Here is a 19,158-nt window from a genome sequence, read left to right as displayed (position 1 = left end):
CGAGAGCACCGGAAGAGACCCTAGAACGAAGGAGTTACGCTTCACCATTTGTTGCAACCAAGGAGAGATTAAACTTCCGCCTATGAGACAACCTCCACCCGTGTTAGAAAAGCTACTGCAATGTAAACAATTTCGCGAGACCATCCGAGTCTACAATGCCCTCCTAGCTTTTACATCTATTGGGGCGAATATAGATTACAGTGTTGTTTTCGGGAGGGGGCCATTTACATTCCGTATTCAAGGGCAAACCTACCACCGTATCGGATCACTCATTCCTAAGCCAGGTTTACCACCCAAGTACCTGCAGCTCTATATTTTTGATACGGCAAACGAAGTAAAGAATCGGCTGGAAGCTTTGGGCCAAACAACCTCTGAAGGAAAAGCAACCGAAGCAACATTAAAAGTCCTAATTGAAATGGTGGATACCAACAACTGCCTGGCAAAAGTTTTTAGGAGGGTTCGAGATCGGTACGAGGCAAACTCTGAAGAAGATTTTACAATCAGTCTCATATCTGATAAAGGGAAAGGCAAACAATATGACTTACCCCAATCATCTGAGGTTGTTGGACTAATTGTCGGCGAAATGTCAGACACTATATGTGAGAGAGATATAGTCGTCAAGTTTCAGTCAACTAATTTGACAGAGATACGAGATGATCATCCACTCTACATGAGCCTCCAATACCCACTTCTGTTTCCTTATGGTGAGTATGGTTTCAATACCGAAATTCCGTTGCATTTAGAGGAAGGAAGCTCGAGGACAAGAAAATTTGTCAGTATACGGCAATTTTATGCCTCCCAAATACAAACTCGGTTAAAAGAAGGAATGACACTCATTAAGTCTGGGCGCCTCCTCCACCAATATGTTGTCGATGTATATTCTTCAATCGAGGAAGATCGTCTTCGATGGCATAGGCTCAATCAAGACGTTCTAAGGGCTGAATTATACAGTAATGTTTGTGATGCAGTCGGAAAAGGTGACACCGATGCAAGGACGGTTGGTAAGAGGTTTATCCTACCACCGAGTTTTACTGGTGGGCCCCGTTATCTGATTGAGAAATATCATGATGCAATGGCGATATGCAGACAGTTTGGGAATCCAGATTTATTCATCACAATGACGGCAAACCCAAATTGGAAAGAGATCAAAGACCATCTAGCAGCTTACGGTGGTGATAGCCCGAATGACAGACCAGATATTGAGTGTCGAGTTTTCAAAATGAAACTAGACCAGCTGCTAGATGATTTTAAGAAGGGTACATTCTTCGCCCCATACACAGCAGGTATTCTCTTTAATTGGAAAATTAAATTCACATTAATCTTCATATAAGTAATTAAACTCTTTTTTATACCAGCTCTTCATAGGATTGAGTTCCAAAAAAGAGGTCTTCCCCACGCACATATTTTGTTGTGGTTTGGAGACCACTCTAGGACACCCAGCCCTGAAGAAATCGACAAGATTATTTCGGCCGAGCTTCCGGACAAGCAGAAAGACCCCGAAGCCTATGAATTGGTTGCAAAGCACATGATCCATGGGCCATGTGGACTCGATAGACCTCGATCACCATGTATGGAGAATCATGTATGTGCGAAGAAATTTCCCCGCCCATTTACCGAGTCTACATCAATTGATAAGTCTGGGTACATAATATATCGTCGCCGGAAGAACGAAAATGCGAATGTTTTAAAGGACGGAATTCTTCTAGACAATGCTTCTGTCATCCCTTATAACATAGAAATCCTGAAGAAGTATGCAGCTCATATAAACGTTGAATGGTGCAATCGGACATCCGCTATCAAATACCTTTTCAAATACATCACAAAAGGAGTCGACAGGGCGACAGTTCTGGTTGAGAAAGGCCCCGACCCACCGCCATCCGAGAATGGAAGCGACCCCCAGACATCCGAGAAAGGCAAGGAAAAGGTCAAGAAAGCAAGGAATGAGATAAAAGAGTATCAGGACTGTCGATACTTATCCGCTTGCGAATCCATGTGGAGGACTTTCGCTTATTCTATACATAAACGCCAACCATCCGTCATGAAGTTGGTTGTCCATCTGGAAGGTGAACATAATATCACTATCAAAGATACGGATAACCTAGGCAGAGTTATACAGAAGCCAGGCATCGAAAAGACTATGTTCACCGAGTGGATGGTTCTATGCAGAACATCTGCGTTCGCCCGCACCTTAACGTATGTCCAGATTCCTGAGTTCTTCACATGGAACAATAGCTCAAAAGTCTGGTCAGAGCGAAAGAGAGGAACTTCAATTGGTCGGGTTGTTACTGTACATCCCGCTTCAGGGGATCGATACTATTTGAGGATACTGATAAACAAAGTGAAGGGCCCGAGAAGTTACACTGAGCTTAGAACCTTCAACGGTGTCACATATCCCGATTTCAAAAGCACCTGCTGCGCACGAGGTCTTCTCGCTAACGATGCTGAATGGCACGAAAGTATGGCCGAACTCAACACATGGGGTACACCTTCTCAGCTAAGAGAAATGTTTGTCACGTTACTTATCTACTGTCATGTTGCTAACCCTAAGGAATTGTGGGATAAGTGCTGGAAAACCCTGAGTGAGGACATCCTCTACAAGAAACGTAAGGAATTCAAACACCCACAGCTAGAAATAGATGATGCTAAGCTCGAGCAGTATACATTACTTGAACTCGAGAAGGCTTTGCGGAACCAAGAACACACCCTTACTGATTTTCCAGGAATGCCTACTCCTGATCCTCTCCTACTTAAAGAGCTAGGTAATACTTTGTGGCAGCAAGAGCTACAGTATAATGTCGCCGAGGAGAAGAGTAGACATGACACCCAGTACACGTTGCTCAACCGTGAACAATTGGACGTCTATCAGGCTATTATCGAGTCGACTCAAGAAGACTACGGGAAGCTATTTTTTGTCTACGGGGCTGGAGGCACAGGCAAAACATTTTTATACCAGACAATCATTTCGAGACTACGGTCAGAGAAAAAGATAGTCCTTCCCGTTGCTTCATCTGGAATAGCAGCCCTACTACTACCAGGCGGCAGGACTGCCCACTCCCGTTTCAATATCCCAATCGATCTAAAGGCCACATCCACCTGCCACATTACACCTGGAACTATGCTCGCAGAGTTAATAGAAAAGGCAGCTCTAATCATATGGGATGAGGCACCTATGACACACAGGCATGCTTTCGAAGCCCTCGATAGGTCCTTAAGAGACATTCTTTCTTTACATGATCCCAAAGCCAAAACTCTCCCATTCGGCGGAAAAACTGTTCTCCTAGGAGGTGATTTCAGACAGATCTTACCAGTCATCCCACAAGGCACCAGAGCTGAAATTGTCTCTGCCTCCATAAGTCATTCATATCTATGGGGATCATGCCATAAATTCACCCTCCAGAAGAATATGCGCCTCAGCGAAGATGAGAAAGAATTCTCCAACTACGTCCTAAGAGTTGGCGATGGGAACCCCCTACCTACTGAGGTCAATGAATTTGATGAAGATGAAGAAGATCAGCTCATTTCTATTGACCGAACATTGGTCGAGGAGGTCAGCTCAGATCCTCACAAACAAATTCTAGAAGCTACTTACGGGCGAACTGACCAGTGGAAAGGAACCAAGCAAGACTATACAGAAAGGGCTATCCTCACACCAAGGAACGAAACGGTGGATGAGATCAATGAATACATGATATCTGAAGCTGACGGTGTTTCAAAGGAATATCTCAGTTCCGATAGCTTCGGTGTAATAGACACCGACTCTGCGAACAACGAGACATTGTACCCGGTAGAGTATTTAAACTCACTGAGCTTTCCAGGCCTGCCTGCACATAAGCTTACATTGAAAGTGGGTGCCCCTTTCATGCTCCTAAGGAATTTAAATCAGAAGAAGGGGTTATGCAACGGAACACGTCTGATTGTCACTTACCTAGGTGAGCGTGTTATTAGAGGTGAAATAGTTACAGGCTCCCATATTGGACATAAAGTGGACCTTCCAAGAATCATACTATCGGAATCAGTAACTAAACATCCGTTCACTCTAGAAAGGCGGCAATTTCCGATCAGGCTATGTTACGCAATGACAATTAACAAAAGTCAGGGTCAGAGTTTGAAAGGTGTCGTGCTGTATTTGCCCAAACCCGTTTTCACCCATGGGCAGCTCTATGTTGGTCTTTCCCGAGTTACTACCAAGTCAGGCCTCAAAATTATACAAGGAAAGGATCAAAAGATAGGAAGGGTCAAAAACATTGTCTACAAAGAAATATACAACGGTTTACCAGGTAATCAAATATTATTTGCAACCCAGTTCACAACATCAACCATAAATACTCAGCTCATTTCTCTATCTACTCCAGAATCAATATCCGATGATCACCCAGAGCAGGCTTCCCGGAATCTTCAACAACTTTCTATACCATAAGCTGCAAGCTACCAGTAAGTCTTCCGGTCCGAAACTCTTCAAACCCATTAATGAACCTGTGCTAACAAAATTGTTTTTATCTATAGGTCCGCCCGCAAAAGAAAGTGGCCGCTCTACAAGACCATTCACAATAACCCTACAAGCCATCGTCTACGGCTTATCTTATTTTATTTTATTTTCGCTACCTACCACTTACTATTTCCTTCGGACAATTACATATTTCAACTGTCAAACTATTATCTTTTGCATTTTCTATTATTTCAGACAATTTTTAATTTCAAATGTTTTCTATAATAATGTGCGAACCCCCTAAATTCCCTTTAATCTTAAAATACTACGTCCAAGATAATAAAATCTCCTCATTTCACACACAGCCCCTGTAAATTACTAAAAAAAACTAAATTCTCATATCAAACCCACCCAGCAAATTTACTACTACCACCTATAATTATGGCCCATCCTACTTAAAATTTTAAAAAACCCTGACAATACTTAAAAAAAAAAACACCCTAACTATGTTCACTTCAAAAAAAATTAAAAAAAAAATTGTGCAATAATAAAAAAATTATCATTCTAACCGATGTAGCACATGCAGCAGAAGATCAAATCAACTGGGGCAACACCCTCGGACCTCATCCAATAATCGTTAGGATCCTTAGGGTCTGGCCCATCATAAATCATAAAAATAAAGATGCTTTCCTAGGAACAACTTTCATCTGTCTTGACATCCAGGTATGCCTAAAATTCATATTTTTAATTATTCCAACTATATTTCAAATGATTGCTTCTAACCACTAAACAGGAACAAAAAATGGAGGGGAGGGTGCCTATATCTACGTCTGACACAATGTACCAACGCTTCGAAGAAGGGAAAATTTATCACATTAGATATTTTAATCTCCTCCCCAATAACCAACGTTACAGGCTTACCAACCAACCATACATAATCAATATCAAAGAAACAACAACTATTACACTGATTCAAGAAAACATTCCACCGATCCCTTCATACATATTCCACCCCCAACGCTACACCCAGTTGCTCAGCTCAGCAAGTGAAACCAACTTCCTACCAGGTAAAAAAAAACCAAAAACTCTCTCACATAAAAATAAATCCTACTTTTTTTAAAAACAACCAAATTATTCCTACAGATGTTGTCGGCCGCATTTGCCTCATCCAAGGTAGTGATTTATATAACCACTACACAAATTCAAAAATCATCATTGGATTGCGTTTAGACCGGTACAAACATTTAATTAAGTAATAATTGGTTTACAACTAAACAAAATCTAATACATTAATTATTTGCAGATCAAAATTGGTACGTCTAACTTTATGGGACAAGGAGGCGTCTAATTTCAGGGAGTTACATGGCATATCAACAAGGAAAAACCATGTCGCAATCATCACAAGTATCATTCCACGGATACATGAAGGTAATAAACTAAACATAAACTTTACAATAAACTAAATGCTAACAAATATTTCACCTTTTTCAGGAAAACTATCACTCACAGCAACACCTGGAACCCGCTTCTACTTTAACAACGAAATTGAAATCATTCAGCGCTTCCAAAAGAGGAATAAACTGCTATCCTAAGCCTCATAGCAAACAACACCGGTCAACTTTTAAACCATTTACATTACCACTTCCTACATCAATTAAATTGTCAGACACATAGATTAATTTCTCATTCAAATATCGAATTCCTCAAAACTATTTATTACACAGCCTTACAGTTGTTTTTTTAAAATGATCACCGCTTCAAACTTCTCCCCTGTATAAAAAAAAAATTAAACTTATCCTTTAAAAAACTTTAAAACACACAATTTTAATTCACATCATCTATATTAACCATGTAATCCGCGCGAAGCGCGGACACCGACCCTAGTTAACATAAAAATTGGTATGGTTTAGATATTTGGACATAGAACAAATATGTATTTAAGGTGTTTCGGTGTTTTGACTATTTTGAATAATTAAAAAAAATTACTTTTAACTATTTTAAGTATTTGGATAATTCAGACTGTGATTCACGTATTGTGTTTCTTATACCGTTTTATTAAATACATAATTACATTACATGGTCAGCAATATATATCTTATTCGTTATTACATAGTGCAAATACTCTTTATTAATAGTGCTTCTATTAATCTTCAAACAAAAACTTTCGATGACCGTGGACCCACTGTAAGTTTTTGTCTTCTCTAACGTTTCGCCCACTTGCATACATGTAAAGCCCATCCACCCCTTATCTCATTACTCATATTTGTTCTTACACATAATAGCAAAGATGCATAGTGTAAACTTTGACGTATAGTCAAAACAGTAACATAACAGCAAAGATGCATAGAGTTTTTAAAAATCGGTCTTCAAATTAGTAGTCTACATTTAGAAGTATAAAATTAGATTACCAAAAGAAGAAACTGCAACAAGGAGGAAAATATTGTTACAAAATTAAAAGGAAAGTAGGTAAAGTGTAGTTTTTCACCTTTTTATCTTTTGGTCTGAAGAAGAAATCAGAAGGTGGAACTTGGAAGTGGTCTTTGTATGTACTTTTGTAAGTTCTGGTTCGCACAGAAGATATAGGTTTGTATGCACGCTCTACTCTTAATAACATCAGAATCAAATGTATGTATTAATTAGGCCTGTCAAGCTAACTTTGATTATCTGTTGTAGGGGCAGTGAGGACTCTCCTACGGACCTTGTGGACCTTACAGCCGAAGCAATGACGCACATGACAATGACTCTTCCCTCATTTTTGCCTATCTCATCCTCCAACTTCCATTTTCTTTCTAACAGCAAATTTGTATATATGTACGTGCTTGCATACATATAAATCAATGCAATGTGTAACGACTGATAGGAAACATTCATGATCATCTAAGGAATGAGGAAAGGGTTATGTCATTTAGAATCAAAGAAAAAACATGAGAAATTATAGGTTTGAGAGGAGCTAAACGTATGACTGTTAAATATTTTTTAGAAAAAGAAACTAGCAGATTTGTTGCTTTTATATTTAAAATTGTTGAAAAAATAGTTTTTTTTTACATCGAACAACTATTCTATTACTCAAAGAACTTTAGGTGGTCTGGATAACCAGACAGGAATAGAACAACCAATAACCAATGTAACAAAGCTTCCTATGAAAGGATCTAGCAATCTTAGCTAACGAATCTGATATTCCATTTTGTGCTCTTGGGATGTGAGATAACTTGAATTACGGAAAGCATAGCTGGAGCGTCTTTATCGCCTCCAATTTGATTGTAAAACTTGGCCAAGCTTGAGGTTCTTCTATCATTGCTATTAAATCCTTATAATATGTGCCAAAGCTCCGACACGAAGAATGTAGAAGCATACTCTCGAGTGCCCATCGCAATGCCTTCACTTCTGAATGTAGAGTAGACTCTCGGCTAATTAAATTTTGCGTTTCCATAAGTTGTATTTGTCCCAGACTATCCTTCCAAACCCATCCGCAACTGTTAAACTGTTCCATGGAAGTCCATCATCCATCCACCATACATATGTTATCCAAGCATATGGCTTGAGGTTCCTCGTTGTGAAGCTCTTGTGGAGTATCCAGTACCATCTTATTCGCATTAAACTAAGCCTGGCATTCGCTTTCAGCATATCTGACTAATTCCAAAGGATCTCTATCAATTCCTCTGTAGAGTTTATCGTTTTGAGCTTTCCAGATATACCAGATTATCTATGGATAAGGGTCTCTGTCAAGTTCTGGCTCAGCAATGTCATTCTTCCTCCAAAATAAATAATCCATGCTGGCATAAATATTAGGCAAAGAAAATATGTTAGGAGCAGATGGTGTTGATGCTAGGGACCATACTTGCAATGTTGGAGGGCATCAAATATGGCATAAGTAGCCGTTTCTTCTGGATGCCCACATCTTGGACAATAGTTGTCACATCTAATGTTCCGGCATATTAAATTTCTTGTAACATCAACTTGTCTTGCTATTAGTTGCCACATAAGATGGCATATATCTTCTGAGATGCTTTTACTTTCCACACAAAGGCTTAGAGTTTGGTTATATCTCCATTTCATCATCGTTCCTCATTAGGTTACGAGCTATCCAATATTCCGATTTAATTGTGTACTGGCCATTTTTAGTATAGTTCCAGCAGAAGAAGTCTCGGTGGTGAGTTGAGCTTATGGCCAAACTTCTTATGAGGGGTATACCATCTCGAGCCCATAAAAAATATTGAAAAAATGAAAATATCTGATATAAAAAGTTTTCGGAAACTTTAGGTTGTCATAAAATAAATATTATAAAAATTGAAAAACGTGTTAAAAACTAAAACCTTAATAATTTAAGGTGGACCAAATCTTATTATATAAAGTTTGGTTCCTCAAAGTTGTTAATTAACATGATTGTGACACATGGCAATTATATATTTACTTTTTAAAAATCTTAATCAAAATATTATTGCAAAATATTATTTGATAATAATTTTCCTTCTAATAATTATTTAAAAACAATTTATTTAATATAATTTTCCTTTTTTAAAATTTTAATAAAAATATAATTATAAAAGATTATATCAAGCTTGGTTCTTCAAAATTGCTAATTAACATGATTATAACACATGTAAGTTATATATTTAAAAATGTGATATATCTTAAACTATCTCATAAACAAAAATATATATACTAAAATAATAAAAATGATTTTTCTTAAAAATTAATTATAAATATTAATAGTCTTATTATTATTATTATCTTATTATATAATAATAAGATATGTGAGATAAGTTACCAAGTAGAAGGAGAAGGACAACACAAAGTTGCTAATTAACATGACTGTGACGCATGTCAATTATATATTTTAAAATATGATATGTGTTAAACTATCACATAATCAAAAATATATATACTAAAATAATAAAAAAAGTTTTTTCTTAAAAATTAATTATAGTATTCTTTTTTTATTATAATGTTTGTTTCTTTTTAATATATTGACATGTGTTAAAATCTCTCATGATTAAATATATATATGATCAGATAATAAAAACGAATCTTTAAAATTATTTAATAGTAAGAATTAATTTCAAAAGTTATTTAATAGTCTTTTTTATTATAATGTTTTTCTTAAAAATTAATTATAGTAGTCTTTTTTTATTATAATGTTTGTTTCCTATTAATATATTGACATGTGTTAAAATCTTTCATGATTAAATATATATATGATCAGATAATAAAAACGAATCTTTAAAATTATTTAATAGTATGAATTAATTTCAAAATTTATTTAATAGTAGCTGTTTCTAGAAAATTTCATTTTTAATAGATAACTAACAAAAAAATTGTAAAATTATTAGTGATATTGAAAAAAACAATTTAGTAACAATAATGAGAATTGTAAAAGTATTCTTATTATTTTCTTATAAGTAATAATAGTATTTTCCTTGATAAACATAATAGTAACATTAACAAGAAAAATTGTAAAAATATTAGTGATATTGAAAAAAACGAATTTAGTAACAATCATGAGAATTGTAAGAGTATTCTTATTATTTTCTTTGAAAAAAACTAAACTTTAAACAAATAATATTACCTTTTTAAATGGCTAATTAAAAGAAAATTGTAAAAATACTCTTATTATTTTCTTATAAGTAACTAACTTTCCTTTTAAATAGATAATTGTATGTTAAGAAATTATGACCAACAATAGCTACAAATATTTCACCTCTATATTTAGATTTAAGCTTGCACATATTATTTTTACAAAACATAATAGTATTTACATAAAAGTATTACAATAGTATTTTGATACAATTCAATTTTTTATTATCGTTATTACATTTTATGTTGCTAACATAACTTTTAATTTTGATGTTGTTGTCATACATGAGTATGTGTGAATATGATGAATATGTTTGTATGTATAAGAAATAGTATATAAATAACTGAACATAATTTTTTTCAATTAAAAATAAAATAGTTGTATAAAAACCTAAAAGAAAACTAATTATAGAATAATTAATTTCCTTTATAAAAGTCTAAATAAAATAAAAACGTGTTTTCCCGCTAAAACCGCAAAACGTGTTTTCCCGCCAAAACTGAAAAACCCGTTTTCCCGCAAATTCCGCAAAAACGCATTTTCCCGATAAAACCGAAAAACGTGTTTTTTCGCCAAAACTGCAAACACACATTTTTCCGCCAAAAACGCATTTTTCGGCCAAAACCGCAAAACGAGTTTTTCCGCCAAAACTGCAAAAAAAAAAGAGTTTTTCCGCCAAAACTGCAAAAATGCGTTTTCCCGCCAAAACTGAAAACGCGTTTTCCCGCCCAAACCGCAAATACACATTTTTCTGCCAAAAACACATTTCCTCCCCCCAAAACCGAAAAACGTGTTTTTACGCCAAAACCGCAAACGCGTTTTTCCGCCAAAACTGCAAAAACGCATTTTACCGCCAAAAATGCATTTTCCCGCCAAAACCGCAAAACGCATTTTCCTGTCAAAACTGAAAAACGTATTTTCCCGGCAAAACCGCAAAACGTGTTTTTCCACCAAAACCGCAAAAACGCATTTTCCCGCCAAAACTGCAAAAACTCATTTTTCCGCCAGTAGCCCATCTAACTCATTTAATTTAATGGGTCATGGGTCAACACAACCCATTTAATAAATGAGTTGGATTGATCCATGACCCATTAACAATCAATCCATTTGGGTTATGGGTTGGGTTGACCCATTTTGACACCCCTAAGGTGGGTAATGGGTAGGTGGTTTATATAAGTAATTATGGAAGAAGATAATTAGATTTATACAAAGACACACACACCCTAATCGCCTCATATTTAACAAAGCTTTTGATTAATTAATTATCATCTTGTGAATATCTTTTGTATGACATCTGCACATTGATGGGTAAAGACGTAAAGTTGCTTCTGATAAATGTCACAAATGGGTATTCAAAGAACCATCTGAATCTGAACCCAATCTTGCTAATTACTGGCAGAGTTCTTTTGATGCTGTACGTTTTCCCAAGACTTCCATCAGATCTTTAAACCATTTCTTTGTCACATCTTGATGGTTACCTTACACTTTAGCTTTTGGTTGTTCATAAATTTAATGCAGATTCCTCCAGAATGGCCCGACCAATTTGAATCAGGCATCCAGGTCAACATTCAAACTTCCATTTTTAACACTGTTTCTTGATCTTACTTACCTTAACACTGTTTAAAAATTTGACCAGACAATTGCTGTGATTCAAGCAGGACATGGTCTGTTACAGCTAGGTTCTTGCAAGATTGTGAGTTTTTTTTCTTTCATATTAGCTTATTCTATTTGGCTATATGGTGTGACAACTCATTGTTTTTATTGTATCCAGATTCAAGAAGATCTTCATTTTGCGCTGAGGATGAGGCAAATGGTTGAATCAATCGGTTATCAATCAGGTTTATACCTCTTCTCTTCAACGGAACCGCTGCTACTCCATCTTCTTCCTCAGTTCCAAACCAGCAGCTTCAATCCCAAGGTTTTAACTGGGGATCACATTCTCCGTTGTTGCCTTCCTCTAGCTTCCAAAACCAACTACCTGCATCAACAAGATATGATTTCCTTCAAGAAAGCAATGCTTCCTCCAGTGGAAGAACAAGAAGACGACATCAAATGGCCCAATGGTTTATCTTTGTTCAATGCATTGACTGGCCGTGCAGAGGAAGCTAGTAGGCACCAGGAGCAGAACCAAATGAATATCGAAAACCAGAACGAGTTGTTGAGCCTTGAAAGTCATCATTACCAGCAAGAAAGGACTCTTCGGCATCAACGACAACCTCGCTCCATCAGCAACCACTAGAGTTCAGGAACAACTCCGGAAGCAATGCAGGAATGTGCCCTGACGTTCTTGAGATGATTTGACAAGTTCAGTATTCAGGTTTCAGAAGATAATTAAATGCTAGTTTTAAAGCTTAATCTGTTTAAGACTGTTGTTTCTTTCTTACATCTCCTCCTCCTCGTTTTTTTTTTCTGTTGTGTCAAAACTCTTTTAAACATTTTGAAGACACTTTATTGATTTGGAAAATCTTCAAGCCAAGCAACGACGTCTTCAATGAACGGCCTCCTTCTAGGGTCATGATCAATGCATTTGCACGCAATCTCCAACATCTCCAAAACCTCCTTCTCCTCCACATCCTCACGCATCGTTGCATCAATAAGCTCAGCTTCACGCTTCTCATCCTTCATCCGAAACACCCGAGACACCAAGTCTCTGCAACCTTTCCCTTTACAAACCTCCACCGGTCTACAACCCGTAACAAGCTCCAAAAGCACCACACCGAAACTGTAAACATCTCCTCTACACGTGGCTATCAAAGCCTGGCTATACTCCGGAGGAATATACCCCAACGTCCCCACCAAATCAGTCGTCACGTGAGTATCGTACGGCCTAAGCAGCCTCGCTAACCCAAAATCCGCAAGATGAGCTTCGAACTTCTCGTCTAATAAAATGTTAGACGACTTCACGTCCCTGTGGATGACGTTAGGTTCACAGTCTTTATGCAAGTAAGCAAGCCCACGCGCCGCTCCTCGAGCTATCTTCAACCTCACGTCCCATCTGAGAGTCGTACTCCCATCGACACGCTCGTGCAGCCAATAATCCAAGCTTCCGTTCTCCATAAACGAGTAGATGAGCAGCCTATCGTCCCCGTGCTTGCAGTAGCCTTGAAGAGAGACGAGATTCTCGTGTTCGGCACGCGACAATGCTTCAACTTCGGCTTGGAACTCACGTTCCATCTGCCCGCAGTCGCCGGAAAGCTTCTTGACCGCTGCTTTTGAGCCGTCAGGTAGATTGGCTTTGTAGACTAGACCAAACCCGCCGCATCCTATGATGTTGGCTTGACTGAAACCGTTTGTAGACTTCAGCAGATCCGCTACAGTCAGATCTTTGCATCCGCAGCTGTGGAAGAGGACAATCTTTGATGATAAGGGAGCTTTAGGAACTTCCTCATCAGCGTCGTTGACTCGATCATCACCCTCTTTTCTCGAGAGTCTTAGTAGGATAACAGAGAGAAGCAGAGTGATCCCCACAGCGAGACTTATTGCAAGTACAACAACGCTGCTTCCACCGTTGTGATGATGACTACGAGAAGAGCCTTTCTGCGTCAAGATGTTATTACTCATCGTGACATCGCAAGGAGAGTCAATGGCTCGACATAGTCCCAAGTTTCCTTCGAAGCTCGAGTGAGGGAAGCTGTAGAACTGACCACCCGGAGGTATGGCCCCGGAGAGACGGTTGTACGCAACGCTGAACCTCGACAAGAAAGTGAGGCTCTGGAAAGAGGGAGGAATCGAACCGCGGAGGTGATTGTAAGACAAATCAAGAAGCTCCAGGTTGTCAAGACCAGAGATGGTGTCAGGTATGGTCCCGGTGAAGTTGTTCCTGCTCAAGTCCAGCATGTGAAGCTCTTTCAATCGTCCCATCTCAGGCAAGATCGAACCGTTGAGACGGTTGTTGTTTAAGTAGATAGAGGGAGGGAATCTTGAGACTTGGTTATAGGGAAGACCTCTCGAGCTCTTGTTCCGCTTAACGTACAAAGGGATACTTATAAGAGAGCCGGTACAGTTTAAATGAACCAAGCTCTTAAGCTCGGTTAAGGCTAGAGGGATCTCTCCGGTTAAAGTGTTGTTAGAGAAGTCTATGTAGAAGAGACTCTCCATCTGACCGATCCAAAGAGGGATGGTTCCGTGGAAGCGGTTCCAAGAGAGATCAAGAACCTGAAGCTTCTTGCAACTCAGCAGCCACCTCGGAATCTGACCTCTAAGACCGCAGTTTCCGAGAGCTAGAATCGCGAGGTTGTTCAAACCTGTGACGTCTCTCGGTACTTCCTCGTGCATGAAGTTCTTTGAGAGGATCAGCGTCGAGAGGTTTCTGCAATGTTGCAGCACGTTCATGGCCTCTGACAGATCCACAAAGGTGTTGTTAGATAAGGACAGGAAGAGGAGAGACTTCAGGTTCTTGAACGTGTCGGGGATCTTGCCTGTGAACTCGTTTTTCGCCAAACTCAGGATCTTGATCTTGGGGCAACGGCCGAGAGAATCAGGAAGATGTCCAGAGAAGTGATTACTAGCGAGATCAAGAACGCAAAGATCAGACAAACCAGTGAAGTTAAGACCGATAGAACCGGATAAAGAGTTGTTCCGAAGATCAAGCACCTTGAGTTTGGAGCATTGAGATAAGCTTGATGGAAACTCTCCAGAGAACTTGTTGGAGCTTACGTCGAGGTGCTCAAGCTGAGTGAGATTACTAAACACATCTGGGATTAAACCAGAGAACCGGTTCTCGGATATCAAGAAAGACTTGAGAGCAGTGAGATTACTCAACCTCTCCCTTAACTCTCCTGATAAGTAGTTTCCGGAGACTGACAGCTCAACAGATTTGCTGCAGCTGTACAATCCATCAACACTCCCCACCAAACGATTCATCGACAAATCAAGAACCTGAATCTCACTAGACAAGCTGCATAGCTCAGGATAAATCTCACCTTGGAACAGATTGTTGCTTACGTTAAGCATCACAAGACCGGGAAACACTCCAACAAAGGTTAGATTCCCGGTTAGCGAATTGCTGGAGATGTTCAGTGACTTAACTAGCTTTAAACCGGAAAGTGCTTCAGAGACTGGCCCTGATAACAGATTATGGCTCAAGTCAAGAACTTCAAGGTGCTGCAACTTTGAAATCTCTGCTGGCAATTCGCCTTTGAGGTGGTTGTGAGAGAGATCAAGTGATCTCAGCTCACTCAACTCGCCTAAAGAACCGGACATCACACCTTCCAAACCTTTTCCAGACAGAACCAGGTTTGTAACTCGACCAGGAACATCACTCCCTTGACAAAACACACCGTCCCATTGACAGCAACTCGAATCTTTGAACCAAGATTCAGTGACAGACCTGTTCTTCAACGCTCCTGCGAACTCCCGGAGCGCAGATAAGTCGCTGGGATGACAAGGCAGCGTAGGTTGGCTCAGAGATGAACCAACAAAGAAGAGCACCAGCAGGAGAATGATCATCATAGCAAAACAAAGACAAGAAGAGTCTTCTCTAGCCAAGTGCAATAATATCACAGCAAAAGAGTACAACTTTCATAAGTGGAGTTGAAAACTCACTGCCACATGGTCATGTCCCAAAAGAAGCAAGCTTTCACAACTTGTGACTGAAGCAACAATCAAATTGAGATTAGCAACACGTTTCTTCCTGAAATCGAATCCCAAGAAAGAGACTTTAATTAGATAAGCTTTGCTTGTAATTAAAGTATAAACTAAAATGCTCATATTCCCAGAAAAACACTTCGAACTCTATTCAAGACTTGTAACTTAAGCAACAGAAAGAAAAAAAAACAAATTCAAAACAAAAACAGACAGAGAGTAGAGTAATAACAGTTAAACCCCTAAATTGCAAAGCTTTCTTAGATAAAACTAGGAGCTTTCAAGTTCACAGCCGCCATTGAATGATCCACGAAAGTGTTTTCTTTTGGAGGGTCATTTTATAATGGTGTAATCTGCAAGTGCGGGCTTTTTCTAGGTGAGTGAGGCAGAACCAATCTCAAAAGCTATAAAGCTAAAGCAGAGAGTAGTTGGGGTTTTACCAAATTTGTCAATGTTTTATTTTCATTTTGAAGATAACAGTAGAGAAGACAATACGAAGAAGATTTTTGAATAAAAAGAAAGCTCTTTCGTTTTCTCAACAACAGTGAGAGAGAGGTCTCGTCTCTTCTCAAAAGTCTTCTGTGCGCAGCGCACCTCTTTAACTTTTATTTTATTTTGTTTGTTTACAAATTCTATTTAATTTCTGTGGACAGAATCCTGCACAACTATTTGTTGCATGTCACAGTTTTACAATAGTTATTTTTCATAAATTTCAACCATTATAACGGGGATTAATGGTTCAGAGAAAATATTACATGAGTATAAGAAGTTTCATTCAATAAAATATATATTTTGAAAAAAATATCATAAGCATATGGAGACAAAGCCGTTGTCGTTTGTTGGAATTCTATATGTTTTTGTACATATTAGTGGGAAACAAACTACATTTTTAGGGGGTGTTATTGGTTCTATGATTTTAATGGATTTGAAAATCCAAACAAAATCTAGTGTTATTGGTTCTATGATTTTAAAATCTGTATTCAAATTCATTGTTATTGGTTCTATGATTTTAAAATAGATTTCAAAATTAGGTGTTATTCAATAGTAAGGATTTGATTAAGCATTTGATTTGAATTTGGATTTGAATAGATTTATAAGTGTTTTAGAGAGTAAAATACAAAGAAACAAATATTGTGTTATAGCTTGTTATTTTGAATGGATTTGTCTTATAAATTTTTCTCTAACAAAAAATGTTCAATATCTCACGTATACAACAAAAATTTCAAATAAGTCATGGTACTTCCATCATGCAATATTCTATTATAACACCAACTTCTATTGAAACATGACAAGCACATGTGTCTTGCATACAAACATATTAGATGCACTAAGCACATGTAACTAATATTACGATGCACTAAGCACGATGCACTAAGCACAAACATTTTTTTTTACTTTTTAATTGAATGTAAAGTCTGTGTAAATAATTTTCTTCGAAAGTTTTGTAGAACAGATAATTTTCTTGAAGAAAAAGACTCTAAGGATGTAGAAGATGTCGAAGAAGTTAATAACAATGATGAAGAAATTCTTGTAACTCAGGATCAGCAAAGAGAACATGCCAATCAAGTGAGAGCCACAATAACAACAGATATGTGGAGAGCTTTTATAAACGTATGAAATATGAATGTGTTTTACTTTTTATATAATTGGTTTTATTATAAAGCTGAATTTATTGCAAATCCATTTGATTGATTTTAATAATCCATTTATTTTGATTTTGAATTCCGTATGTTTGATTTTGAAATCTATATGTTTGATTTAAGAATCAACGGATTTCTTAAATCCTAGAAGAATTCTCAAATCCATTAAAATCATAGAACCAATAACCCCTACTTAGTTGGAACAAAGTCAACAAAAGCTTGTGGTTAGGTCAAAAAATATCTTACAGGCTTTCGTTTTCTTCTGTAGTTTGTCGCTTGAAGGTAAATAATGAACAAAAAGTTAATAGTATTCCGAAGTAATTCGATTACTAGATATTTTAATTATTTTAATAAAATATGTATGAATTTATAAGTATAAATTTATAATTTTTATTAAAAATAAATAATTTTAAATTATATTATAATATTTGAGTTTTAAATTTTATATTTGATCTAAATCCATGGTCGAATAAATAAATCCAACGATCTATATATAACATGTATATAGCATATACTAACATATATAATTTACAATATTATTAATTTTTTTAAATTTATCTAAAGTTAATATAAATATAACTATAAATATAAATATATGAATTAAAATAGTATAATTTGTCTCTTTAGGTCTAACCTCTATTATTTTTAAATGATTTTTAATATTTTAAAATTAAATATAATTTTTAATGATATAAAAATATATATTTGACTATTTTTTTAAGGAATATAATTTTGTTCTCACAAATTCCCAATTTTTAATATGTTAAGTTAAAAGATTTTATACACATTAATAAATTGTTTGTTAAGATATTTGTGTACATAATTTGATATTTCTGACATATTTATAATATCAAATTTACATACTAAACTTTTATTTTTAAACATTTTAAACTTAATAAACTTAATAAATTTTTCATCATCATTTTTAATAAAATATAGATTAGTTTATTGTTTATAAAAAAACTCTACATTGCAAAAGAATAATATTCTCAAAAATTATTATATAAAAATTTATATATAGCGTGTATGTTTTTTAGAATATTTTTGTAAATAGCTTTTATGATAATAAATATAGTGGTATGCTTTGAAAAGGAAATGATAAAAGACAGAGATTATACATGATTTAATTGTTTTTAATCTAAATTAATTTTTTGATTGATATTAATTAATTATGATATGCATTAATATAAGAGTAGCATGGCTGAAATTGATATAGCTAGTATTCATATTTTCCGAAATTGATATAGTAAAACAAAATTCAAAATAAAACGACTATTGTTGAATAAGTTGGTAAATATTGGATATTAATTCGATTATATAATAATCATGTAGCTAATATTCACATTGTACTTCCGAAATTGATACAGTAAAACAAAAATCAATATATAAAATGACTATCGTTGAAATAAGCAGAAATGTAATTAATTTTTATTCATAAAATTTATGTAACATTTTAAAGTTTCTTCGATAAATATGAAATGTGACAACGGTTTCTAATTAAACCTCAGATTACAATTTGATATTATTGTAATCGGACCTCTCGTGACCGCTGTGATGCATCGTGGCTGTTTAAGATGCACGTGGCGCGAGGAAGGTGCCGTTCCTTAGAGTCGTGTGGGTTTGGTTTGAAACTTTTAGGCCGGACGTCACGTGTCCGATGCCGTGAAAGAGGTGGAACCATTGAGATTCTAGGGAAAAGGCCAGACGCACAGGTCCCACGTGACTTATTCATTTTTGCATTGATGATAAGTGCTTATATGTTTATACTACGAGGAGAGTAGCGAGACTCTTGATTGTACTTGCATTTTGAAGTACTTTACTGTCAAGGCCGTCTAACGGCATGCGTACGCGCAAGTAGAACGGTTGAACAGGATCCGAAATATAAAAAAAATTAATTTTTAAAAAGATATATATAGATAAATTATGGTAAATTTTTT

At 36.5% G+C, this 19,158-nt stretch overlaps 2 protein-coding genes across 4 annotated transcripts; one reads left to right on the top strand and one right to left on the bottom strand.

Annotated features, from left to right (window-relative positions):
* Positions 1–82: 82 nt before the first annotated feature.
* LOC106431088 lies at positions 83–12,353 on the top strand. Its single transcript, XM_048742145.1, is given in 9 exon segments — positions 83–1,283; positions 1,356–4,188; positions 11,313–11,412; positions 11,517–11,558; positions 11,635–11,691; positions 11,770–11,845; positions 11,848–12,013; positions 12,015–12,172; positions 12,175–12,353. Coding segments are annotated over 9 exon segments (4,758 nt in total). The 3' UTR covers positions 12,300–12,353.
* On the bottom strand, positions 12,327–16,161 carry LOC106431123 (phytosulfokine receptor 2). 3 transcript variants are annotated; one of them, XM_048742800.1, is made up of 3 exons: positions 16,022–16,155; positions 15,814–15,934; positions 12,327–15,630 (listed from the first exon to the last, which is right to left on the bottom strand). In XM_048742800.1, exon 3 carries the CDS (start codon positions 15,447–15,449, stop codon positions 12,447–12,449), a length of 3,003 nt encoding a protein of 1,000 aa, XP_048598757.1. In that variant the 5' UTR covers positions 15,450–15,630; positions 15,814–15,934; positions 16,022–16,155; the 3' UTR covers positions 12,327–12,446. The 3 variants fall into 3 exon arrangements, with proteins under 3 accessions (XP_048598757.1, XP_048598759.1, XP_022546871.2); XM_048742802.1 differs by having other exon boundaries at positions 15,822–15,934; positions 16,022–16,154; XM_022691150.2 differs by lacking the exon at positions 15,814–15,934 and having other exon boundaries at positions 16,022–16,161.
* Positions 16,162–19,158: the final 2,997 nt, after the last annotated feature.

This window comes from Brassica napus, chromosome A10 (assembly GCF_020379485.1).
Source record: "Brassica napus cultivar Da-Ae chromosome A10, Da-Ae, whole genome shotgun sequence".
Classification (NCBI taxonomy): domain Eukaryota; kingdom Viridiplantae; phylum Streptophyta; class Magnoliopsida; order Brassicales; family Brassicaceae; genus Brassica; species Brassica napus.
Note: the sequence above shows the minus strand (reverse complement) of the source record. Positions and strands in the feature narration are given on the sequence as shown.